Raw genomic sequence first — 26,261 nt, 5'->3', positions numbered from 1 at the left:
ACATTAGGTAACTAGAAACCCACCATTGTTACTTACTTACCTCTTATACCTTAGGTCAACTAGTCTTTACGAACCGCAGGATCGATCCCCGCATTACATAGCTACATACCTACCTAGGTATGTCAACATTACATTACATTACATTACATACGATAGAGCCCATAGCAATATCTTGCGACTCCATGCGGTCTATGGTCATATGAATAACCCAACCTGAATAAGGCGGACAAACAGAATCACGGCCAGGTGCCAAGGTAAGCCCAACTCATCGTGGCGTCTCGTTACGTCTCGTGAGAAGATTCCCCTCCCAAGGCTGTGTGTATATAAGAGTCGCCTCGTCGACCTCATGAAAAGAATCTCATCTCATCTCATCCTCACCACGATCAACTTATATATAATACATACAACTTAATACACATACCTACCTACCTACCTACCAACCTACCTATTCCAGTACATAGATCTAATAATCTATAATCACTAATCAACCAACCAACCAACCATGTACGCCATCACCGCCATCGTCTCCGTCTTGGCTCTCGCCGCCAACCAAGTCCTCGCCTTTCCCGCCGAGCTGTTTCCCCGCCAGGGTTACGTTCCGAACTGTACGTGATATATATCCACCTACCTATCTACCTACCTATCTATCTATCCCTTTATCTCCACCTATACCGCGTTTCTATCCTACATACATATTTATAAGATACAAGTCAAAAAACTAATTTATATCTCTCATCCCAGGCAAGACGACCTACTCCGTCGTATCTGGTGATACCTGCAATGCCATCATCACCAAGCTCGGCAATACCTTCACTCTAGACCAATTGTAAGTCTCCATCCCCCTCTCTCCCTCCCTCCCTCCCTCCCTCCCTCCTCTCTTCCAACCACCCATTACCCATTAACCATTAACCACCCACTAACCCCCCATGCCCCCAGCTACTCCATGAACCCCCAAGTCGCCAAAGACTGCTCCAACCTGTACCCCGGCGAACTAGTCTGCGTCGCCCTGCAGCCCACCACCGGGCCCGTGTGCCCCGCTCCCACGCCCTCCAACACCGTCTCCAACTGCAACGCCTGCTACCACGTCGTCGAGGGCGACAACTGCTGGACCATCACCCAGGCCAAGGGTATCTCCTTCGACAACTTCCGCAAGTGGAACCCCACCATCGACGCCTCCTGCTCTAACCTCCAGCTCGGCTACAACTACTGCGTTGGCGTCAGTGCTTGAAGCTACTTACCTACCTATCTAACCTACCTAGGTACCTAACTAATAGATATAGGTGGGTGGAGCATAAGTAGCTAAGATGTCGAGAGGAAGCCGAGTTATGAGATATGAGAAAAGAGCTTAGGAACGAGTGAATGGCTTTTACGACGATTTTTATGAATATTACCTACCTAGTTTAGTTTAACAATCTTTTAATTTCAATAATTCTTACTTTGGGCCCAACATTATAAGAGCTTCTCCCTTAACTTCTCACGTTAGAGACAATACGACAATAGTTCCGCTCATTTGGTAATGGTATTTGTAGCTATCACCCTAGTTCAGTTGTGATATGAATACTACGCTAGCTATCTGTAAAGACCGTCATGTCAGAACATAGAGTAAAAAAAAAGGTCCACGCTCGTCTCGCAAGTTGAGTTAAATAGGGGCTGCAACTACGGTTATAACCGTAAACCCAAGATCAGAAGTAGAATCGTCTCGTAATACATAAGGGTATTACCAGAGATCAGGAAAGCCAAGGCCTGAGAAAGTAAATGAGGGATCTAGAGTTAGAAAACGATCAACCCCGTCCCAAAGTATCGTCAACCCCTTCATGCAGATCCTCTAAATTCTGGCCCAGCGTAGACTGACCGCAACCACGATGACAGGCAGCACGCTAACCAACTCACCGAGTCCGGCGAACTCGGGCGGGATGCGTGCTTTCTCACCAGCGTTTACGAACGCTCCAGCCGCGAGCAAGATCGCGAACACGTTGTACACGAAGCTCCAGCCGAAGTTGAAGGCGACGCGGCGCACGGCAGCTCGTGACACGTCTATCATGGCGAGCACGCCGCCGAGCGAGGGCCGCATCAGCACGACGTCAGCGGCCGACTGCGCCACATCCGTGCCCGAGTTCACATGCACTCCGATCGTAGCCTGGGCTAGAGCCACGGCGTCGTTTGTCCCGTCTCCCACAAATACGATCACTGGCTGCTCCTTATTGTCTGCCACTTCCTGGTTTCCAAGCAGCTTTTGGATGTACGCTCGCTTGTCAGCTGGAGAGCATCGAGATAGAGCGTTCTCTGCGGGAATTCCTAGCGAAGAAGCTACGGCTTGGACAGCGCCGTCGTCATCACCACTTAGCATTGACACGGTTATATTTCGTTTCTGTAGCTCTGCAATAGTCTGTGCCGCATCTTGTCGGATAGTATCGACCAACCCGAAAACAGCCTGGAGTTCCGATCCGATGGTTACGCAGAAGGCAGTGTAACCTTTTGATAGTACAGCTTGCACGCGGAGGTCAGACCCAGTACCGAGCCAGCGGGAGTTGCCAGCCTGGATGGAAAGTCCGTCGATATAACCTTGTACCCCTTTACCAGGGAGGGACTTAACCTCCTCGACCTTGGCAGCAATAGCTTCCTGGCCTTTCAGGTGAGTTGTGATGGCGGACGAGACCGGGTGGTTAACGTCTGCCAACAAACCTAAGATATTCGAGGCAATGGCATGCTGCGCTCCTAGTAGATACTCTTCACTTACAACAGACAGCTTTCCTTCAGTCAACGTGCCGGTCTTGTCGAAAACGACATGTGAAGCTTTGTGAGCGATTTCTATAGCCTCGCTTGTCTTGAAAACCAGTCCCCTCTCTGCGGCAACACCACACGCAATTACAATGACCATAGGAACTGCTAGGCCAATAGCACATGGGCATGAGACTATAAGTACTGTGATGGCGTATGTTATGGCCTGCGTTGTAGCCTCGCTTCCTGACTTTCCTTGGTTGCGAATCCCCACGCCAACCCAGGCAATAAATGTAATTAAAGTCAAGGAAATAACTGCGGGGACAAAGTATGAAGCGATCCGATCGGCGAGGTCTTGAATCTTGGGTTTTGAGAGTTTGGCATCATCGACCATTGCTGCAATGGTGCTGATGGTATTCTGCCCTGGTAATCTCGTAAGGCGTGCTGTAACGGTTCCATTGCCATTCAGCGACCCAGCAAGAATCGTCGATCCCGGCTTCTTCTCAATGAGGCGTGATTCACCTGTTAGCATTGATTCATCTACTTCCGTTGTACCAGAGATAATGACACCGTCAGTAGGCGCCTGAGTATGAGGAACGACCTTGAATATGTCGCCATACTGAAGCAGTCTAGTGTCAATATCGATTTCGGCGCCCCCATCTGAAATTAGAATAGCAGTAGAAGCTTGTAAAGATCGGATAGAGATGCTTTCGACGGCTTTCTGACGAGCAAGGGCGCTGACCCACCGCCCTACCATAATCAGGGTGACCAACAAGGTACTCGTTTCAAAGAAGTTACCCGTCGACAACGGTTGACCACTAACTAGATAGCCGAATGAAACAACCGAAAATATGTATGCCGCAGTGGTACTCAAGACTATTAGCAGGTCCATTTCGACCACTTTGGAAAACACTAAACTCTTTAGAGCCTTCGGGTAGAATGGACCTGCGATGAATATCTGAACAATCGTCGCTAAGGCTAAGGAAACACTGCCATATGTGATCGGACGCTCTTCTAACGGGGCCCATGCTAATACTAATACAGGTATAGTAAGAAGTGCCGAAGCCAAGGTCGTCCAGCCCATGTGTCGAACATGCTTGCTTCCTGCGGCAATTGACGGATCAGCCTGCGGAGGGGCGAGAGTAACAGGAGTCTGGAACCCTTTATTGATCAGATCGCGGGCCCCAACGACCTCTGGCTCGAATGTAATGCGAACGGTCCGTTCATCGATGAGATCTACGTTTTCTACCCCTAGAGGCATGGGCTGCTGGATAAATTGTTTGGCACCTCCGACAGGAATAATGTCCAATGTCGAACCGTGGGTTGCCATCCTCTCGCACTTGAACTCGGTCGTTCTCTCAATATGCTTGACAATATCCTCTGGCGTGGCTAAACTAAAGTCTAGTTGAAATTCAACCCTAGCCATAACGAGACTCGTCTTGAGATTCTTTACAGCATCGACTCTGCCCAATGTTTGCTGTAGTTTAGTCTCGCATCCCGTACATGTCATCCCGGTGATATTGAGTACGACACGCTCAGAGCCGGAGAGCCCTTTCTCAAGGTCAGTGGCCACAGCATGCTGGCTCCCGTTCGTACTTAGAGTATGTTCGATAATGATGTTTTTATCTTGCTGACAGCAACTTCCCTTAGGACTTGGACTTTTAGAGCAGCAGCTAGATTCTTTAGCAGGTTCAGTTGTGGAAGATTCCTTTGCTCCCTTACAGCAACCCTTGTTACAAGACGTACCGCCTCGAATTTTCGAGGTTGAGGGTTTACGCACCGGGGACTTCGAACAACAATTTCCCACTGCTTTAGACTTGCATGTTGAGGCTTGCTTCTCCTGAGACTTGGGACGAGCGGTTCTCTTAGGCCCGCGCTTCCTTTCCTCCGAGGAAACATCACGAGCCGTGCAACATGATTCTTGGCCCAGGGCGATGAGTGCTCGGCACAAACACCCAAGGGCCGCGAGTCTAATTTCGTATTTCGCGCGAATTGACTCCTCTCTAGCAGGGGATGGGCTGTGGCTAGAGGTTGAAGTTGCACCATCACCTAAAGTTGGGTTAAAAATGAATTATTCAGGAGAAGGGTTAGCTACACTAACCTTGCCCCCTTTCAATAGCGGTCTCTCGGATTACGAGTCGGTCGATACATGTTGCTTAGCGGCATTAGTTAATTCTTCTTGCTAATCTGACCAGATGAAATTCTAGGAGGACTTACTGTCGCAGCACGGCCTCTGTTTACCCTCACAGCAAGACGGCTCAACCGTATCGGGCTTCGTAGTCGAACAGCAGGCGTCTTTGCAAGTGTCCTGTGGAAGATCGTCTGGTGGTCCACTACAAGAATTATCGACTTTTTCCTCGGCGTCGCAACAGGGATCTTGACAGCATTCATCGATGGTGACTTCTACAGGTTTGCAGCAACTGTCCTCGATGTCTTGTTCAGCTTTAGAAGCGCAGCAGCTAGTAGAGTCCACGGGGGCTGTATTTGCTGCTTTGGGTACACAGCAGTCATCAACTTTTTCCTTGGGCTTGCAACAGGCATCTTGGCAATCATCGAGGGAACTTGGGTTTTTAGGCTTGCAGCAATCGTCGGGCTCAGAAGCGCCATCGGGAGTTTCACAGGTAGCGGCGCTGCAGTCTTTGCTCTCTGAAACCTGTGGCTTACAGCAATCATCCACTTCTTCAACTTCCACTTTCTTGTTGCCACCGCAGCACCCCGAACTACAACCAACGTCCTTCACCTTCGGAGGCGGAGGCGGAGGAGGAGGAGCAGTAGCACTGCAACAACCAGCCGTGCAATCTTTCTTCTTTGGTTCGCTCATTTTGCTTGTCTTCGCATTGACAACTTAGGAAATGGAGATATTTGAAAGAGATGCTCAATTGATGTTGTATGTATTTTATTGGCGGTGAGACAAGAATGAAACAGAAAGGAAAACTTTATTCTTAAGATAAATTAACCTACAAACTTCCGATTGTCGCTTGCGTGCTTCGGTAGGTAGCAGCGAGGGGTAGCGGAGCACGGCCCACGGGTGTACCGCCGGCAAGCTCTGACCTTCTTTCCTTTGCCGGAAAGCGGACAACTTTATCGTTGATTACTACGGCGGAAGGAGGTATGCATCGGTTTGCCTGGTATAGCACCTACCTATAGGATAGTAGGGGGTTGGTTTACGGGTTATTGGCAGTACTGCCCTCCGAGATCGGCTGTTTTCAGCTGTCAATTGATCTAACAACTGCAAACACTTCAGTCTTTTATTTTATGTCATTTACTTGCAGCTGAGCAGTCAATTCACTTTCTCAACTTGCGAATTTCACTCAATGAGATTTAGTTCATGTGAATGTGAATGTGAATCTGATATGAACATTGAAATGAAACACATTTAAAATATTGACTTTAAATAAAGGCTAAATATATTTATATTCACATCGGATGAAATTGAATTAACTCTTAAATAAATATAATTTCATTCATCTTAAAAAGCCAAATTTCGAATTTCACACCAAATTTTGTTATCCTTAACTTGTAAACATCGTCAACACCCCCTCCTCCCCTCCCCAACAGACATCAATTAACCTAAGTAAAAGATGAGTTATCCATAGACTAAAATAGAAACCCTTAAACTTATTGAATTCAAGTTTAACTACCGTTTCGATTCATATTCCAAACGGTAAAAAAACGAAACATCCCGATCGAAGTATCCTCAAGTACTCCTCTCGACAACGAACGTAGTTACTTGAAGAAAGGCGGCGTCGCCGTTTCAATAGTTCAATCCTCCATCCTCCAACATCAATAACTATGACTTACACCTCTCACAAGGTCATCATGAGGTAGCTTCATCCTTCTCTCTCCCTCTCTCTCTCGTGATCTTATGCGTACATTCAACCTCCCTCACGCTCATAATCTGACGAGCCCACGATGACAATGCCACCCAAGTATGAAATATTGAAGACCACGGTATGACGAAGCATTGGCGTTCGTTCCGATTTAGCACGCACGCACGCACTGTAGTAGACCCCTAACCTCACATGCAAACGCAAGGCTGCCTGCCGGCTGTCCAACCCGCCGCATTAGACGCGCGACCACAGCACCGCTCGAAGGGGGAACCAAAATCGCCCTACAAGTCCACCCGTAGCACGCGGGCTGGGTACCTATCATCCAGAAAACGACCGCAGGGACCGCAGAGCCCGTAGCATCGGTCGCCCCAAAACGGCGTCGTTTCTTCAACATGCGGTGTGATTCGAGGCGTGGTGCTGCATGCGCAACCACAAGCGGCTGTCTCGACGAACAAGCGGGGACCCGTCGTATGTAGGTAATGCTATTACATTACAAAATTGCCTTTCGACCGAACCATACCTTACCCTACCTCACCTCACCTGTCCAGCCCGAGGTGAGCGATCCGCTGATTTAGGTAGGTAGGTGTGCGTGTATGTGTGTGTGTGTGGGAGAGAGAGAGAGGCAAAAAAAATAAAATGAGGCTATCGTAATATCATCATCCCATATCCAAGTCATCATCGCCGTCCAGATCTCTCGTCATCTCGGGGTTCAAGTTACACTACGCCCACCCAAGCGCGCGTGCGTGCGTGCGTGCGTGCGGTGTTCTCCAAAAGGATCTACCCTAACTTACATACCTACATACATACATACTAACACTAACTAATCTACATGGGTGAAGATTAGGGTTAGCTGCAAATGGTCATCCGGCAGTTGGATGCGAGACAAGCTGGAGAAGGGTTACGCTCGACGGGCTGAAAGGGGGCATGATCGGCAAATATAGGATCGAGTCTGATGTAAGTTCGGTATTTCGCAATAGCTATTCGGGTTAGGCGCCGGTAGGCTCATATACTAGGGCGCATATAGCCAGCGGGAGGCTTAATAGGTATAGTTACCACTGTGGCGGGACCAATGAGGGTTTGTCGTCATTTGACTATTTCTAATTTGGTGGTTGTAAGATGCAAGTCTAAGTCAGGGTTCCTTGTCAGCACTTTACTCTCCTGATGAATCATAGTCACATTTAGATATCGGTCTTAGGATATACTTAGTTATGCAGTAGAGGTAGAATTTGCTAAGCCAGCTGGAAAAGACACATCACGGTTGAGAGCGACGGTGAGGTTCGTGATGAAAGAAGCATTCAGGACTTTTTAAATCATCCTCCAAGCTTATATTTTCTGCTCGTTTGTTTGTATGTAAATATATTGTAAATAGCCTGCTGTGCTCTTCGCTTTCCTATCGCCCCTTTTTGACAAGTATTCGAAATAAGCAGTAGACCTTCAACACTGATTTCCTCTCCGCCATATATATATAGCAACAATAAGTAGTATCTAGACAACAGCCCCCATCGTACGCCAGCTCGCAACGGTATTCCACATCGCCTGCTCCAGATAAATCATTGCTCCTCGAGACGCCCCGTTAAATTAAAAAGCCTAATAGGGTATTGTCTACCTGCGCGTTGATCGAGACCCATCGTGGGTATATCAGTCAAGCGAAAGACGAACAGTAATCCGGACCGTCTCTCCTTCTCCCCCTCCGGTCTGTTCCCCTTTCCGCCCCGGGGTATCAGTTGTATTGCCAAATCCAAGCCCAACGCATTAGCCGTGGTCATTACATTAAAAAAAGAAACTGTTTGGAGTACACCGTATCGAGGTTCCGCTAATAGAACCTCATTGCCTATAAGGATAAATGCAAATGCTGATAGTTTGACAATTAGACGAGTGACGTAGAACATTGGTGGTACACAGGACCTCAGTCGTACGAGGGTGGTCACTGAAGTTTGGCTCGGTGAATGAAGCTACAAGACGCTTGGAACTTCATCGGGTATAAAGGTGTTAGGTAATGTTTGTGAATTGTAGTATAGTTGAATCGTTATGGAAACCCAATTCACTTCTCCTGATGACTAGTATAGTCTTGAGGAGTCATGTTTTGAGTGAATTGGATTAACCTTGACCTAGACTGGTTGGGAGAAGCCTTCGAGTTGACAGATTCATTGGCATCCCAGTCAAACTGCGTGTTCCCCGCCGCGTGCTGAGCGTATGCATTCTGCTCTTGGATAGAACCCATCATATTCGGGTACATGGGGGTCGCGGGCAGACCGTCGCTCAGCTCGGCGTAGCAAGGAACATTCTGAATGTTGAGGTCGGGAAACTCGGTCTCAAAAGGCGTGAAAATTGGCTGGTCGGAGGGAAAGTTCATTCCGTGATTGAACATATTACCGTGATAGTTCTGATTGCCAAATTGAGCTAATACGCCTGGAGTGTCTGGCGGAGTCTTGAGGTTAGACTCGCTGATAGGAAGGTTATTACCTAGTGCGTACTGGTACTCGGGTCGTCGGGCTTCTCGGATTTCTTGCTTGTCAACAACAGCAGGGGTCATCGGAGTTGGAGGGGCGGCCCCGGGGAACATCGAAGAGACCGATATTACTGGAGAACGATTTTGGAACTGCATCATTAAGGCCTCGGTATTACGGGTCACGAACATGGGTGAACGCGATCCTGAACTGGGCTTCTGAATTCTCCCATGGTTGCCGGTGCCCGAAGCAATCCGTCGTATTGCTGACCCAGGGCTCGAAGGATCTAGTGGCATTTTAGGCGCATAGCCGAGATTGTATGAGCGGCTTCTGAGCGAAGATGTTTGAAGAGTTGCTGGTCGTGGGATATTTCGGCGGGAAGCAATATTAGCGGGAGGTGGGGGTGACTTGAAAGAGTCGGTAGGAGTTGGTATTCCTTGAGGCATTAACGGTGAAGTTCGTCTCTCGCTCATAGATGTGCTTTCATCATAGTCCCGTAGCGATTCCATAGCATTGCTAGCTAGTCCGGGCGTAGTGAAAGTTGGTTGCGATTGGGTAAATGGTGTTACAGTTGGGGTCAAGTCTGCTTCTAACATTGCAGGGTACTGTTGACCAGTGTGTTCAGTACCAGCACATTGCTCATTAGGCGACGGCAGGCTATTAGCCAAGCTCGTCAGTTGTTCACTTCGGCCAGAATATTCGACACTGCAAGGAGTAAAGTCCGTCATGGGTGAAGAATGATGGTAGTTTTGAGGGGGGTGTGTATGAGTGAAGTCGGCCACATCAGAGTGCGAAAAATCGAATGGTAATGGTGACTGAAAGCTACCAGGGGTATTGCTTTGAAGGCTACCAGATGGATCCTGTCCAGAAGGCGAATCGATAGTGTCGGGTGAGCCATCTTCAGTGTCATCGTCGTCGGAGTCGTCCTCAATCTTCAGAGAAATCGAGCTGGTGTCAGGGAAAAGCGCGGAAGAAGGTTGCACACGCTGTCGGGCACTCTCGCCTACCTGGTCTGATGAGCTGCGCTGTGGGCTTCCATTGGGCGAGTCTGGCTCGGAGCTAGCCTTCTCTTTCGCCCTTTGCTCCTCATACTCTTGCTGCTTCCTCTCTTGCTTTGCCTTGGCACGCCTGTTTTGAAACCAATTCTACCAGTACTAGTTAGTAATATGAACCAGAAGGCGTAGTGATATATCAAATACATTAATTCTTGGTCTCTCCAAACCAAGTGAGTCGGCCAGTTGTGCCTTAACCGAGCTCGAAGGCTTCGAGTTTTCTCTGAATACCTTTTCGAGCTTTTCGACCTCTTCTTTTGATAACCGGGGCTTGGATTCCGCTTTGGGATCAGCCAATACACCTCGATCGGCGATGAGATGGTTCCGAGGCGGTTGGTAGCCATATATATACTGAAACCCAGGGTAGCCAGTATTTTGGTACGGGTTCTCGTTATATTGCATGGGATTTCCCTGAGGGAAGCTATAGGCCGGATGAAAATCCGGATGAGCGTGATAATGCATTTTATATCTTTCCTTGGTAGTCACCGGATAGACTAGAGTAGGTTAATAATTAAACATGTGAAAATAATCGAGAAATTGTGAAGGAAAGTAGTTCGGATTTGTTGTCGATTCTAAATTTGCTGATTATGAAAAATTGCAATCGAAATATTAGACGTAAGGTCGCTGCCCTGTGTAAGGGAGGTAATGATATTTATATACTATGAGGCTTTGCCGAAAGTTGAATTTTTGTCTATAAGGAATGACTGGGGGTTAGATATCTGGACTGAGCGGTCCAAAAGATTGTTGGTGAACGAACGTGGTGGTGGTAAACTGATCCCAAGCACAACAGATAACCAGTTAGGTCTACGGGGCTGAGGCGGTATAAGAGCAAACAAGAGGCCAGATGGTAGAGGACAGTAACCAAGTCAGAGTGAGACAAAGCTCACCTTGAACCCCCGAGTTCTCTCGAGACTAGAGACAAGCTGAGTCGGGATGGAACAAAAAACAACACAGGAGAGCTAGAGAGCGGGAAGGGAGAGAGGGGGGTGGGCGTGTAGTGAAGTAGTTGTAGTAGTAGGCTGTGGGTCTTCCTGGACCTTGCACGACCAGCGAACCGGGAGGTGTGTAGGTACTTCCGCGGTACTACCACGAAATTGGGTGGAGGTGAGCGAGGATTCGACAAGAGGCGGGTGACACTGGTCGGCGACAGGGTACCTGAATGTACATCTGGAACTTCCCTGGTACCTACTTACATCCACTTTAACTCGAATTGTTGTTTATTCATCAGATCTGGTGTTTAGTGCCTACCCGTACCGCAGACACGGAGCCCTTTCTCGTGAGCAAGCAGGGTTAAGACCTCAAGCGCTGACTTGGCCGGCGGGCCTAGGCTGGCTGGTGTCATTGGGGCCAAACCGACCCAGGCCATGCCACTACCACCACCACCACCACCACCACCACCAGCTCATAAGTTAAGCGTCTCTCGCGACCGTCAGACCCCAAGGGTATTGCTCTGGGACGCGCCAGAGGAAAGCCAGAGTGGACGAAGGGCTGGGTAGGAGGGGGGCCACAGCTGCGCATACATACATACCTACATACATACACACATACATACATACGTTTAGGTACCTAGTTAGCTGGCTCATTGCTGCGCGTCACTGGGGCCAATGGGAAAGTGAGTCGGTACGAATTACATTCGACCGCACATATAGATTACATAGGAGGGACGCGGGCAAAGACGAAGGTTCCCTCACCGATCTTGTTCCCAGCTATGTGATCCCTACCTAGGAGAGAAAGTGAGGGTTAGGCAATGTGTGGTGGGAGGGAGAACCAGCGAAGACTTGTTATCAGATGTCCACAGTACAATGTGTCGTGCTCAGCTTGGGTATGTATGCAATGTACTAATACCCATTGGAGTATTTGAGATCCCACCACGCTACCTAAGACGAGCCTAAGCAGGCTAGCCCCTGTCTTGGCTTCCCTGCCTCTATGTATGTAGTGTATGTACATACATAGATATGGACAGGACATCTTAGTTACAAAAAACCAGGGGGGGGGTCCGTGGATATCATGATGGAAACGTATGAGATGCCCTAAACAAGGAGATTCAAACATTCGGGCCTTAGTTGAAAATGCGGGGAGAAGGGAAGCAGTTAAGCTAAAGCAGGTACCAAGTTTTAAAGAGAAACTCTTATTCCCCCTTGAGATCAAGGGCGAAAGCTTAGATTAAGCAAACTATAGGGACAAGACCACATAAGGAGTTGCTCAGATAGAAAGGGATGGCTAGATTTGGGGGATTTAAGAATTTGGATTTTTTTTTTCTTCTTAGTTGTGTAAAATCCCAAAAGGGGACAGAAGGCTGTTACTACTCGTTGTTGGCTATGGCTAGGTTACCTAAGGTTAGGTAGGCAGATAGGCAGGTACCTAAGGCTAAGCTAAAGCAATTCAACCTTTTTCTATCTTTTCTTTTCTTTTCCTTTCAACATTTAGCGGGATATCACAGTGCGATTTAATATTGTAACGTTATCGGAGTCTTGGCATCCCGTCCAACCTAGCCCTGTATAAGTGTAATTGCTGTAATTGTAATTGTAATTGTCATGTGAGGTCCATTTTGTCTTCCGTTGGCGCGGTTATTAATCTCATAACGATGATGATGATGACAACAGTAAAAAAAAAAATTTAATAATAATGTGTACCTAATGTAGGTATGTATTTAATTGAATCATAGGTATCAAGACGGTCTTTACGTCATCTACGGAATAAGATATTTATCTCTCTAAGATATATGTTTATTTCCGGATACACAGACCACAGACCATAATTGCGGACTTGCCGCCGCTTATTACTGACACGCAGTCAGATATAATTAGGTTAGGTACGTAGCAGGGGAACAATGTAAGTTAGATATCTTTTTAATCTCCTACGGCGCAAGTCATTTTCTGTGGCTGAATAAACTTTTGCTCATCCTCGACGCTGCGATAATACTGGTAAAGAAATGTCAAGTAAAGCCCCCAATATCTATTAAAAGTGACATTCGGAAAGAATGGTATCAACTAACTAAGATGTCTAAGACCTTAGCGAATTGGTAATTTACAGAGGGGAAACATAATTCATAGTTGTTACTATTTGAGGTAATCTTAAGTTGTCTACCCCCGTTAGTATTAAAGTAGGTAGTAATAAGCGTAATACTATAGTACCGTATCAATAATTCCATGATGACTGTATTACTCCAAGTCGACATAATACTGTTGAAGACAGTAACCGAAAAGAAACGTAGATGTAAACGCTTAGTTACGAACTAATGTACGTAGTAACTGTGAAGTAGTGTAATGAGGACATCTCATACATAGGTAGGTAATCGTGTATGTTGTTGGTGTTAAAATTCTTTTTCTTTCCCCATCTTTTTTTTTCTTTCTTTTCTTTTTTTTTTCCCAGCAGTTCCTGGATGTGCTCACCTTTACTGTGGGGACTTGCCCGGATTCGCTCAAGAACCCCTGAGACCTTGACAGGAGCTCTAGCCAAAAAGGAAATCTCTTGAGTCAAGTCTCGAATAAGCCTTTCCAAAAAGGGACATAGTATCCACCCGTCCCAGAGTTGTATTTTTGAGGTACCCATAGAATGGACATCCATGATCACTGATGGGCAGCATGGTATCCCCGGATCTAGGTACCAAGGTACTTCTCATTGACAAGCGGCGGTCACAACCTTGAAACTTATTTTTTTCTTCTTCTCCCTTTTCGCTTAGTTACTCTAATTGATCTGCGCTTTTGCACTCACTTAATGGACCCCCAATCTATCAGGTTACCATCAGCCCTGACAGACCTCGGGGCTTATTACTTCACCTACCGAGTTTGACGCCAATATAATATTCGGATCATATGTAGAGGAACTAATATTTTCTTCCAAGTGTAAGGATGGCGCCAGCGCTTTGATCGAATAGAGACCACAAGACACGTCTAGTCCCGCGCCTCATGATGTCTTCAATCTCTCTTGAGGAGCTTGAAATAAAATAAATAAGGCGTTATTCGCGGACGGTACTTTCAGATTTGAGAGGCTAGTACCTACCTAACACGACATTAGTGATATTTTCATCCCTCTCACTAGAAGTTAGATAGACATCAAGACTCGTCACCGACTTCGTCCTCAAGTAACGAGATGTCCGCTGCTAAGAACTCCACCTTCTTTTCTGCTAATCAAGCCTTCCGGCCGCATTCGGCCTCGCAATTTCGAAAGGCCACTAGCCGGGTCTCTCTACTGCACCTTTATCATGCACGTTTAGCATCGGCGCAAAATGTCATCGTGTCGATGTCCGCGTTCCCGCGCAACGAAAAAGAAAGGATGCCAGTGTTTGACAAGTACCTGACTAAATATCGTAGGCAGCCCATGATAGGGCGCCCGATCCCACCATGATGCAGAGTGATTCAACCTGGCAGAGAGCAAGTTTCGCTCACATGAGGACTTACTTCGGTTTCGAGCTTACCGGAGATGCTTTTCAGGCCCATCGTAGCTTGGCTATTCCCGCTTCGTAACTAGACATTTGCACCTCGCAGGCCAGAGTTACATTACCTAGAGCTAGGCTCTACTATTTCTGGACAGTTCACGATTACTAGATGTGCCTACCCGCTTTCTGCGATGTGAGCAAAAGCCGAAGCCGAATAGTGTGAGATGATTGGCTCCTGACTAACAATTTGTCCCTCGGATCCTCACCAGGGCGTTCATCATTATGGATCTAACGTAGTTTACACAGTATGGACATATAAGTATACAACCTCATATACAAATTCGAGGCCCAGCAGCTCGGTACCGATGGGAGATGGCAGTTTATGGCGTGATAAGCGGGATAAAAACATCCTACGGTTCAGCTTAGAGTTAATCTACTAAATTATTTATTTATTTATTTATTTTTATCTCCGTTTCCTTTGCCCTAGTCTACTGCTCAATGTCTTTTTCCCGCTGTCCTGCTTAGGTATGTTCGACTAAGAAGCACCGCCGTACCGAATGGACTAGGGCTACCTACATATGTGTACCTCCCCGAAGGAGCATCTAAAAGACCTATATAAGGTGGTGGTACCTACATATTCGGTTTGTAAAAAGATGCCTGTGTGCTCCTTTTTTTTTTCTTTCTTTATATTGAATGCCAAGATCTGCAATATCATTGGACTGTGTGTAGTAGCGGTTGTTAGAAATCAACAATGATGTCGTAATAACATTCCCCTTACTACGTAAGGTCACACACTGTCGATTTTCTTAAGATGTGCAATATAGGGTCGGCCGGCTGGTTGGTACCACAGGGCACAGGGGATAAAGAAGGGGGGGGAGTGAGTGGGGATGCATGTGCTGGAAATTTGGGGTTTAACTTTACCGGGGTCACATTAGTTCCCATATAAGCGAAAATTGCCAAGCTGAGCCAGAAAGCTGGGACAGTAAATATGTACATACCGACATGGCTGAGTTTAATGTTCTCCAAAAAGGTGCAGAAGTACCAGGTAGGTAATCACTGCCAAAAGTCCCCAGCAACTACATGTATGCAGTTAGCTCATTCCTTCAATGCACCAACCGGGTAGGTAGGAAGGATCAATCTCTATGTAAATACGGTTTAACTACATGTAACTAACCTATCATCCCAAAGGTAAGGTAAGCAAACACTTACTTTAGATGTAATTACGTTTTCTTTTCTCCTTCTCTTCTACCTATCTCGATTAAACAAAAGGAAACCAAAACCAAAACGTCATTCGAAATCCACATCGTTCAATCATCATCAGTTAAGATTTTCATTCGTCGCCTTGGGGAATTAAACTACTAATTACTCATTATGGCACTACATACGTGGTACGATATGAGGTACACGAGCCCCCCAGGGAAATGATCACCAACTAGCCTAGATGTCCAGATGTCCGGATAACCTTTTCTCTTGGAAGTGGGACAAGTCCCTGATTCCCTCATTCCCTTGTAAGTCACCTGCCGATCCATTATCTCTAGCTCGAACTACGATATAGTTAGCAATACAACGGCAAGCTGGACGAAGATGTAAGACGAAGATGTCGGGCAAATCGGCACTTCTCCTTCGGATCAAAGAGATAGGAGCATATCTCCATCAAAGTGATCGTCGTATATACATTGCGCGAGAGGTAGCCTTACCTGTGCGAATGCTACCTACAAATGAGAGGTACAGCACGCGGGATTAGACACCCTGGTCGATGCAGCTGTGCCCTCGGCGCAAAACTCCGCCCGACTCTTCACATCGCCGACTTGCCTTCCCGGCAGCGCGAGGCTCTGGTCTAATGCTCCAGTTAGATACACCCAGCCGCAGTGCATTTCGAAGAGGAGCGTCATCTCGCTGACTCAGTCACCTTGGAGTATCCGTCATCCTGCTTGATATCACATAGGTCCGTCAGGACTATGTCCGCCCTCCAATCAAGGCTTGGACCCATCCACCCTTATGTGGTATCAAACTTGGATGACTTGGCTGGCAACATTATGGTGCAGACGCCTTACATTATAGCTTGTAACCTCAAATCGATTCTTCTTATCTATTCTCCCCCCGATTATACGTAGAACGATTCTGGGTACCTTAGGTACTCTCAAAATTCGGCGCTTCTACCATCCGGCAAGCTACCGGTATAGTGTTTACTTGTACTACGAAACCGTTACCCAATTCTAGCGAGTTCCGGCAAGGCTCTTCCCGTATTTGTGAAATGTACAAAATTTAACTACCAAAGTAAGTGTCTAGCTTGAGCTGTGATTGGACAAGCTAGACATCTTGGCATCTTCGTAAAAGTTGATTGGGTAACGTACGGCTCCGTTACGGTGGAACCTCAGCCATTGGAAAAGGAATTCTATCAGCTTTCTTAGGGGGCGAACGGCGCACTCGGCTAATTTCCTAGCTCTCCGTCTTCCCCTGCGCCGCGCATCAGCCATACGAACAGGACTCCATTCCCTACTCCAGCTCGCATCTAATCCCTACTATGGGTGTATCGTAGGTGACAAGCAAATGTGGCAACCGGAGCTTAGAACTCAAAACTATCCTAGATATCCACGAAGGTTACAGAATGCTACGCTACATTTCGCGTGTCGAGCACGTTGATGCTAGGGGACCCTTTCCCCGGTTCTCCTGACCCGTTATCTTAGCGGATTTATCATCATCACTTCAGCAAAAAAGGGTCTGGCCAGCTCTAGGGTTTGGCGGCGCCGGGGCGGCAGTCGTTCCCATCGCGAAGCAGGCTAGGCCAGCGTTTCGCCAATTCACCGCGGGCTCCCGTGGGTTTTAGACGGCCGAATTAATTTCGAGACCGCCGTCCTTCTGTTACTTTCAAAAGTACAGAGACCTTGTTCGAGACATAAGAAAACCGGCAATGTGTGCGATGAGCAAGCGGAACACCTGGTTACCTTCCAACCCTGTTTTTCCCAAGGTGTGACCACAGGCGCCATCTTGGCTTCTCGAACAATGCGACGCGGGCTTTCTATCCCCTCGCCGAGAAGACTTCTAAGAGGGCATTCATCTAGACTTCTGTTTTTTTTTTTTTTGTTCAATGTCCCCCAACTCGGCGATACGAACCATCTTCAGTTTCGGCGCCGATAACCCCTCTCTTGTCCTTACGTCCAGCACTAATGCCGCTGTCTGCGAAAAAGAGAATATCGTAGGTGGCAACGGATTTCGTATTCGTTTCGAGACGTGCATCCGTAACTTTAGTAGAGATGCGGACGAGCAACGGTGATTTAGCAAACGTATGGGACGTATGAACCTTTGTGGCTTGCTCATCGCCGCCTCTCCTAAATCCAGACCTTTGCCTAAGAGCAACATCTACCGGTTATGGCTGGCGATGTGTTCCGGTGCAGCGGCACCGCCGCAACTAATTATTACCATCAGTTAGGTATGTCCAATCGCCCCTAGCGGCCCGGAAGACAATACCTAGTAGCGATCCAGTAAATGGTAATGTGGAGGATCACTGGCGCTTCTGCACGCAACGTAAATACGTACTCTGTGATTACCTACAGGGGTTGTTGGGGTCACAGCGGTATTACGATCCATATCCTGGCCCCGGCGGCCACGTGGAATCTCACTTTGATGACAAGAGATCCCCTGGGACTTGAGCGGAATGGCTTGCGTCAATGCGAAGTACCTCCAAGTACCCGACCAGGGCAAGAAGCTGGGAAATATCTGGGCTCATTTTACTTATCCCACTATCACGGCCGTAAGCCAAGGCTCTTGCAGACGCTTCATTAGGGCCTTTCATCATTCCGAATTATCATGAAAGGCTGTACGATGCGATGCGATGCGATCCAGCTGACCTGTCGTCTTCCACAGGGACTGCAGCAGGACATGATGTTTTCCTAACTCTGTCGATACTGCAATGTGGGGGGCTCTGGGCAGCATATACTTATCTTAACAGTGCAGCGTCGTCCCGTTCCGAAGAATGTGATGACATTTGAGCTGAGGTTGCGCGTGTCGAGAAATTACCAAACCGCCACCACCAGTCAATATCATAGCTCAGCTCCGCTTTAGCCGCCTACATGAAAAGCGTGGGGTTTCTTACCTGACGGGTCCGAGCACGAGGCCGCAGCAACCGTAGACTCTTGCTGTGATCAACTCCAAGCATCGTTGAATTATGGTACGCGCCGATCTCTTATTGCGACCGCATCTACGCAACGCTACGCAACGCAACCGTTATACTTTAGCGGTGTGCGTACACACACGTAAGTATGTAAAGCTGGAATCCATACCTACCTCCTACATAGTGTACTCGATTTACAAGTGCTCTCTCGGAATGACGAATCGGCCATCGATCAATCCGACAACGGGAACTAGTGAACTACTTTTAGTTGTTTCAAGAAACGAAATGGACCAGCTTCTAGCCGTTTAACATTAACAACCGATCTCCCCCAAGAGACCATCAACGATTTACTCATTTTCCAAGAAGCGCAACGCTTACGATTTCTTTAGCTAGTAGGCTCGAAATGAAGCGGGCTTCAAAGCCTCACGATAACTTAGACGCCAATGACTGGCGCCAGTTTGATGAGATACCATTTATGTCAGTCCCCTCTTAACAGGTCCACTTGAAAAGATACTGTTACACCTAAGTCAGCGTTTTCTTACCAACCCCCTTCTCACTAATGCGAAATCTTGCATCTTCATTTACTGCTTTTTAAGATTATTTTCATAACTACTTTTATTAGCATCTCGTTCCTGCAGTAGGGTAATTGGCTTTGTGTCACGACCGGCAGCTTTAAGCTTTTACTGAGGAAAAATATCCTTGTCCATTTAAGAAGTAGTTACTTTTTGAATTACGACGTTGTGGAAAGGGTATCCTATCTTTGATCATGACGATTTATCATTTTTGAGCAACTACATACATACCCTAACCCCCCCTGGAAGAAACCGTGCGCCAACTATTCCTCTTCCGTAAAAGCTTGGCTCTTATTATGTACATCTGAGAAGCGGGAAGTTCCCTTTGTTAACTTTGGTGGTCGTTCAGTTTAGGATACTCTCGGAATTAGGCCGCTATCCTACTTTTTCGTGCTGTAAAGATGATGGTGAAGGCAACCAATTACCAGCGACGCTACCTAGTGTCTAATCCGTACCGTCTTTCTATATACCTCATCCTCGCCCCCGCCCGCCTTGACTTCAGAGCCGATCTTTGCCCCGAGGTCTAGATCATGCATAGGTCGCGCATTTGCCAGCTACTACGTCGGGCTTCCGCCAACTGCCATGGTTACTCAGGTCGGCGACCAGACAATTTGACAACTGCGAAGATCCTTTCTTGGCAACTTCATCTCTTGGCAGTCTGCAGCCGACGACGCTGTGCTCACACAGCCCCAAGGGAAAATGCTGCATGTCTTGGAGATCGTTCATCCGAACAAATGCTGCGAGAACCCGAAGTTCTTCGAAAGTCTTCGTATGTGGACATACGGTATGTCATGGAAACGGGTCCTTGCAGTCACTCCTCCCATTAAGGCTATCGCGAACTATAGGTAGGTAGCAGATATGCCGCCGTCCACCTCGTAGACCTCGTTACTCATAGATAACCGGGCCGGCATACTGTTTAACGGCGCGCAAAGTTTAGCCCAAATCCATGGCCATGGCCATGGGATGGTGCCCCTTTACACGAAAGCTCGTGATCCCGCGGCGTACAAAATATGTTTCTTTAGAACCGCATAATTACCATCCCGATTCATAAGTAACCGAGACCTATGATAAGCCACTATTACCATATTCAGCTCTCATAGCTTTCTATAGCTATGCCTTTCTGAGGCGAGAAACCACCAAGCAGGTACGCGTATGGTTTCGGGTCATGACAAGGTTTAAGAGGGTAACAAAGCTCGGGGGGGCGGACGTAAGGGAGATTCCGCCTGTCGGGTCCTGTTTATTCTTTGCATAGCTAGGAGATATCCAGTCCGTTACGTGGCAGGCCAGTTCCACTGCACCCTCACTGCTGGGCCTCCGTCTTGCCTAACGGCGGACGCCATGGGCGGTCCCCCATTACCCCCAGCATGGCCGCGTTGAGCACTCTGTGACCTGGCTATGTCTTTTATCAGAATGATCGACAGTACCTAGACGGCCCGAGTCGGCATTTAGAAGCCAATATACCAAGAAGGGTATCGTGCAATGGCGCCTTCGAGACTGCTTTTCTGCAAGTGCTTCCTTAGTGGCAGACGCAGATGTCTACCTATACTCTATATGTGTAAGGAAGAAGAAGAGTAGGTACATCTTGCAACGGTTCCGTCATCGCAATCTTTCTCCCCACAAACTCGTCCCGTGATCGTGACCCCTGCGTAAGATCGATGTTTAACAACAGCACAACCGGCAGAGCAGTTTAATGAGGTGCGCTAGATGTAGACGGAGATCAGTCACACTGGTTCTACGGGGTATGTCTCGCATCGCTTCCGAGTTGTGACGGGTATATGCTCGTCATTGACTCTTTTTTTTCCGTGGAGAGACACGGTACAGAATCGGAAATGCCCCCCAGGAACACCATAATTCCAACCCTAGAAGTGTGTATTCTTCTTTTCTCCGCCACGAACATTTATTAGTATCGTTCGTATCGTAGACATAAGCGTTGTGCAGGGCAGCCTCGTTTTCCGTCTCGACAAGCCCTAATAAAGTACAAACCAGGTACAGTGGACATCTCGAGCGGGGAGTGGATAAAGAAACCTGCGAAATTCCGATAGTTCTGGTGATCGTCATTAATGCATTTAAGGCGCTAAGACCGGGGGGTAGATGCGTCTATGTAGGAGCGTTTTTTCTTTTCATATCATTTGTTATCTCTCTATCTAGTGTAGTAGTAGCCTTGTAGTTACTAGTTCTTACGCTTTGTTTTTCTTTTATTTTCTTTTTTCCTTCTTTTTTGAATGAGTGACGTAAATCCCCCAGCAAATTAGCCACAGAGACACGAAAATTGGTCGCCAACCAGTCAAGAGGTCAGATCAAGATTGTTTATATAATCAGACCCGTTAAATCTATTATAATTTCGGTCAAATAAGCTGTCTATAATTTATCACTGTCGACCCCTATTTTGTCTTCCCGTGGAGGCTCACTCCGGAAGTTACCCGGCCCGCTTTACGAAGCCCGATATCCCAGTCTATATGCCGAAGGAGAGAGGTATATGTGAATAGAAAATGCCAAGATTGTAACGACATTTGTAAGGAAATGGTCCTCCATCAATGTCCATCAATGTAATTGAAATGTCTTGGCACGCTGTGACTTGGACGGTGTGTCCGGTCACCTAGGTTACTACTACAACTGCTAAGACTCTGGAGATTGCGGTGTTGTAATGTCTTTGAATTATCGGTTCTTCATCCATCAGTTCTCATTTGAAACAGATGCGGGTGGAACAGCTAAAGCATCTGAAATCTGTAGCGTCACGGAGCCGTCTTTCTCGCTTCGGACCATTTTGACGGACTGCAGATCTCGGACGATCCAATCGGGCTCGGCGGCAAGCACCTGTTCGGTCGTGTGGCTCGTAACCAAGCCTAACACCTTACATCCTGCGGCCTTGCCGGACCTGATACCAGCAGGACTATCTTCCAAGACGAGGATTTCAAGACTATCATCAGAACTAAGCCCGAGCTTCTCTCGCCCTAGATCGTAGCATGCTGGGTCGGGCTTTCCGTTGGCGACGGACTCGGCTGTGACCAAGTTCGTCGGATGCGGCAGCTTCAATACGTCAAGCCAGCCCGTTACCAACGGCATGGTACCCGAAGTCACGATGGCCCAGCGCCCAGATGCAGCGATCAAGGCGTCAAGGAGGGCTCTCGCGCCTGGAATCTCGACGGCGTCTGCGCCGTGCAGCTTCGGGAGTAAACCCTCCATATGTCTCACATCTAACCATATAGATTAGTCGATGAATTCAGGGGGGTAGATGTAGGCACCGTCGCGGAGTAAAACATATTTAAGGGGGGCGAGAAGTAGGGCCGCAAGGGGCAACGTGAAAGGAGATCAGGGGAAAGGAGGAGAAAGGGAGAAACGTTTCAACCACCGCGACTTCGTTGAAACCTATATATACGTATAGCGTGAACTCACATTCCCAGTTGGCCTTTTCCGGACTGAGCACCTTGAGCATGTCTATGCTCCGACGGCCGTGAGACGTCTGCAGGATAACCTCCGGGTCTACGCCGATTTCATTTCCGACCCTACCACCTCTAACTTAGGGCCGATTCTCAAATATCCCTCTCTTCCTGCGAGGGGGAAACTTACGTTTGCCAGTGCTTGACGACAGCGGCTGTCGAATCGATGATTGTGCCGTCCATATCGAAGAGTAGCCCCTTGAAGGAGACCTCGAACGGAGGTGTTGTGTAGTCCATTATGAAAATATGATATTTGCGTTCTCTTGTGTACTGTATTAAGTGTATATTCTAAAAAATGAAATGGAGATAAATAAATCGGAGTTAAGGTGGCAGCAGTTACACGTTTTTATATAGAAGATTATAAAATTGGCTTTTCGCCGACAAGCGACTTATATGTTAAAATCCGATCGGGATAGGTGTGACCGAATTAGGAAACTCCGCTCTTGCGGTTCCATCAAATTGGGTAGTATCTTAGTCCGGCGAAATTGAAGCCATCGTGAGGCCTAAACACCGCTAAAAAGATCTAAGTTTTAAGGGACCTTCAATGGAGGTGTTCTTATCGGTAAGCGGGGTCAGCAAATCGGCTGGCCTAGTGGGGTTCCATCCCGGGCGGTGACTAACGGCAGAAGCTTATCGCATTTTTTCTACACTAAATTTCTAAACTTTTTTTGCTGATAACCTTCAAAGTACAATTCATATACAATTGCCAGGCACAGCAAGTTAAAAATGGCCAATCATATCACAAAACCGAAGAGTATGTTTAATTAAGTTCCAATTGATATTTCTTTATGAATAGCACATCAACTAACTCATTGTGCAGAGGCCAAGTCCAAGCGGACTCCCGTTCGTCTACGACATAAAATCGAGAAGGCCTCGGCCGCAAAGCAGCGCAAAGCCAGAAAAGAAGCCAAGAAGAACCCACAATGGACGTCCAAGCTGAAGAAGGACCCTGGTATCCCCAACCTATTCCCCTACAAGGAGAAGATCCTACATGAAATTGAAGAGGGTCGACGAAGGAAACAAGAGGAACAGCAACGCCGGAAAGAGTTAGCTAAGGCTGCGAAGACCGGTTCTACGAACGAAGCTGAGAAGGACGAAGATGCTATGGATGGCGCTGAGGATGGAGACTTCGACGGATTTTCCGAAGATAATGATGATGCGATGGATGAGGACAATGTGGATGATTCCTTAGATCCCATGGCGGCACTTATTGCGAGCGCCAGAGCTGCTGCCGATAAGTATGATCGGGAACTCCAAAGTGGAGACGACATGGAAGGAGACGAGTCATCAGATGACGATTTCGAAGATGGGAGCGCTGAGCTGCGCGCTCAATCCTCGTCGCGGAAAGCCCACGACAAGGTCTTCAAGCAAGTTGTAGACCAAGCAGATGTCGTCCTCTATGTTTTAGATGCCAGAGACCCAGAAGGAACGAGGTCGAGAGAAGTCGAACGCATGGTGATGGCAGCGGCAAGCGGCGGCAAGAGGTTAATACTCATCCTCAACAAGATCGACTTAGTCCCGTCGCATGTCCTTAAGGACTGGCTCACATACCTACGGAGATATTTCCCTACACTTCCACTACGCGCTTCTGGCTCCGCGCCCAATGCGCAGACCTTCAATCACCGCGATCTCACCGTCCAAAGTACCTCATCTACGCTCTTCAAGTCCCTAAAATCCTTCGCCGCTACTAAGCAGCTCAAGCGCGCTGTGTCAGTCGGTGTTATCGGCTACCCCAACGTCGGCAAGTCTTCTGTCATCAATGCGCTACTCTCGCGAGTTGGCGGCGGCCGCAGTGCTGCTGCTTGCCCCGCGGGCGCCGAGGCGGGTGTAACAACAAGCATCCGCGCGGTTAAGATCGACAGCAAGCTCACGCTTCTCGACTCCCCCGGGATCGTATTCCCTTCCGCGTCAGCGCCGACAAGCGAGGCTCCATCGAAGAAGAGCGCCGTAGAGGCGCACGCTCACCTGGTTCTTCTCAACGCCATCCCGCCGAAGCAGATCGACGATCCGATACCGGCTGTCACGCTGCTACTTAGGAGACTAGGGGCGTCGCCGGAACTCCTCCAGAGACTTATGGATGTGTATGACATCCCGCCGCTAATGACGGCTGCGGACGGAGACGCTACGACGGATTTCCTGGTCCAGGTCGCGCGGAAGCGTGGACGGCTCGGGCGCGGCGGAGTGCCGAATCTCACGGCGGCTGGTATGACGGTCGTGACGGACTGGCGCGACGGACGTATACAGGGATGGGTCGATGCGCCGGTGTTGCCGGTCGCGACGGAGATATCGGCTACGGCGGTGTCGGCGAGCGCGTCGACGGCTATGCCGGATCAGAAGGAGATCGTTACGGAGTGGGCGAAGGAGTTTAAGCTTGAGGGGCTGTGGGGAGATGATGGGGAGAAGGATGGGGATAAGATGGAGCAGTGAGAGGGCCGTTCATTCAGGCTGAAAGTTAATGTCTTAAGAAGGAGGAAGATGGAGAGAAATATATGATGGCGGTTCTGAAATAGGACTGAGGAGGGTGTGGGTGCGAATGCGCCGCGACTTAGGTACTTAGCCTGACTTGACTTATATTTCAGGACTGGAGTTAGGGACTGGGAAAATAGGTTGCGTTTCGAGACGTTGCTTTGATGATGGTCTTGATCTGGTCTTTGTTGATTGGTACTTAGATATGAGATGAGATGAGTATGATGAGGTGAGTATGATGAGGTGAAGTGGAGTGAATATACCAAGTCTCGCGTATAATCGTGGTGTTAAGTGTCCATGACAGTGAACTTAGGGGGTGTCCTAGAGTTCGAGATCGTAAAGGGGTGTTATCAACATACCGCTACACCGCTAAAAGGTTATTTGGTAACAGATTTTATTCTATTACATATTATATATGTCGGGTAGATATTTATATCTAACAGGTTTTTGTGTAATCGTGGTAACAATATTCAGTGCCTACGGCACAATTTTATTAAGTAAATGAGTTAGGATTGGTGAGGTCTTCATGCTAGTGGTGTGATGCTTTTATTTATTGTAGAGTGTAAGTTTATTGTGTATATAGGTTTAGGTTGCTAATATAGGTATGCTCTGAAAAATAATTGTCACGGTAGTAGTTATATAGACTAACTAACTAACTAGACTCCATGCTTCTCTTATACTTTCGATCCCCCCCCCCGTGTCAGGCGGGTATGGTGAGTGTCAACACGATAGCAAGAGAATATTCCCTTTGCCCGTTGTACGTTGTTTGGCCTTGCTGGCGGTTGTGGTGAATAGGAGGAGCCTATGTATTTGCAGAATATTCGTCACTTGACCTTATGATGTTTAAGCTGTAATAGATACCTGTAGGTATTATTAGCTAGTAATAAATTCCGCTTTCAGGATATAAGTTATGCTTATAATATACTCTTTTCCTTCATCTAGTCTCCCCTAATCTGCCTTACTCTCGAAACTCAACATAGATGGATTTCAACTTCGGTTTTCGGATCATCCTTGAGGACTTCCTCATCTATTATTCTATGGACATAGCTAGAGCCGACAATCTCGAAACGATGCTCTATGGGAGCATGGCAATCCTTTGGCTTCGGCTCCTGGTTACCAACTTGTCGTAAGATGTAAGGCAGCGCGCTACCTCGTAACACAAACACCTTATCGCCGGTAACCATCCCTGGGGGACCAAGGCCCATGAGTCCCTGGCTAGTAATGAAGAAGCGATTGTTCCCTGCTGTTGG

General features: G+C 47.8%; 5 protein-coding genes across 5 annotated transcripts; 2 read left to right on the top strand and 3 right to left on the bottom strand.

The window, feature by feature from the left end:
• Window positions 1–502: 502 nt before the first annotated feature.
• GL218_08779 (carbohydrate-binding module family 50 protein) lies at window positions 503–1,228 on the top strand (the record flags this gene model as incomplete). The annotated part of the gene is made up of 3 exons (XM_033585586.1): window positions 503–605; window positions 742–826; window positions 937–1,228. The coding sequence occupies 3 exons, from the start codon at window positions 503–505 to the stop codon at window positions 1,226–1,228; spliced, it is 480 nt and encodes a 159-aa protein (XP_033440311.1).
• Window positions 1,229–1,825: 597 nt separating this feature from the next.
• GL218_08778 (P-type cation-transporting ATPase) lies at window positions 1,826–5,109 on the bottom strand (the record flags this gene model as incomplete). Its single annotated transcript, XM_033585585.1, has 4 exons — window positions 1,826–4,398; window positions 4,465–4,767; window positions 4,820–4,841; window positions 4,936–5,109. 4 exons carry the CDS (start codon window positions 5,107–5,109, stop codon window positions 1,826–1,828), a joined length of 3,072 nt encoding a protein of 1,023 aa, XP_033440310.1.
• A 3,480-nt stretch (window positions 5,110–8,589) lies between these two features.
• GL218_08777 (uncharacterized protein) lies at window positions 8,590–10,509 on the bottom strand (the record flags this gene model as incomplete). The annotated part of the gene is made up of 2 exons (XM_033585584.1): window positions 8,590–10,140; window positions 10,195–10,509. 2 exons carry the CDS (start codon window positions 10,507–10,509, stop codon window positions 8,590–8,592), a joined length of 1,866 nt encoding a protein of 621 aa, XP_033440307.1.
• An 11,272-nt stretch (window positions 10,510–21,781) lies between these two features.
• Window positions 21,782–22,782, bottom strand: GL218_08776 (Glycerol-1-phosphate phosphohydrolase 1; the record flags this gene model as incomplete). The annotated part of the gene is made up of 3 exons (XM_033585583.1): window positions 21,782–22,302; window positions 22,502–22,611; window positions 22,676–22,782. The coding sequence occupies 3 exons, from the start codon at window positions 22,780–22,782 to the stop codon at window positions 21,782–21,784; spliced, it is 738 nt and encodes a 245-aa protein (XP_033440306.1).
• Window positions 22,783–23,271: 489 nt separating this feature from the next.
• GL218_08775 (Nuclear GTP-binding protein NUG1) lies at window positions 23,272–24,972 on the top strand (the record flags this gene model as incomplete). The annotated part of the gene is made up of 2 exons (XM_033585582.1): window positions 23,272–23,299; window positions 23,366–24,972. The coding sequence occupies 2 exons, from the start codon at window positions 23,272–23,274 to the stop codon at window positions 24,970–24,972; spliced, it is 1,635 nt and encodes a 544-aa protein (XP_033440309.1).
• Window positions 24,973–26,261: the final 1,289 nt, after the last annotated feature.

The sequence above is a fragment of the Daldinia childiae genome (assembly GCF_008694065.1).
Source record: "Daldinia childiae strain JS-1345 chromosome Unknown Scaffold14, whole genome shotgun sequence".
In the NCBI taxonomy this organism is placed as follows: Eukaryota; Fungi; Ascomycota; class Sordariomycetes; order Xylariales; family Hypoxylaceae; genus Daldinia; species Daldinia childiae.
Note: the sequence above shows the minus strand (reverse complement) of the source record. Positions and strands in the feature narration are given on the sequence as shown.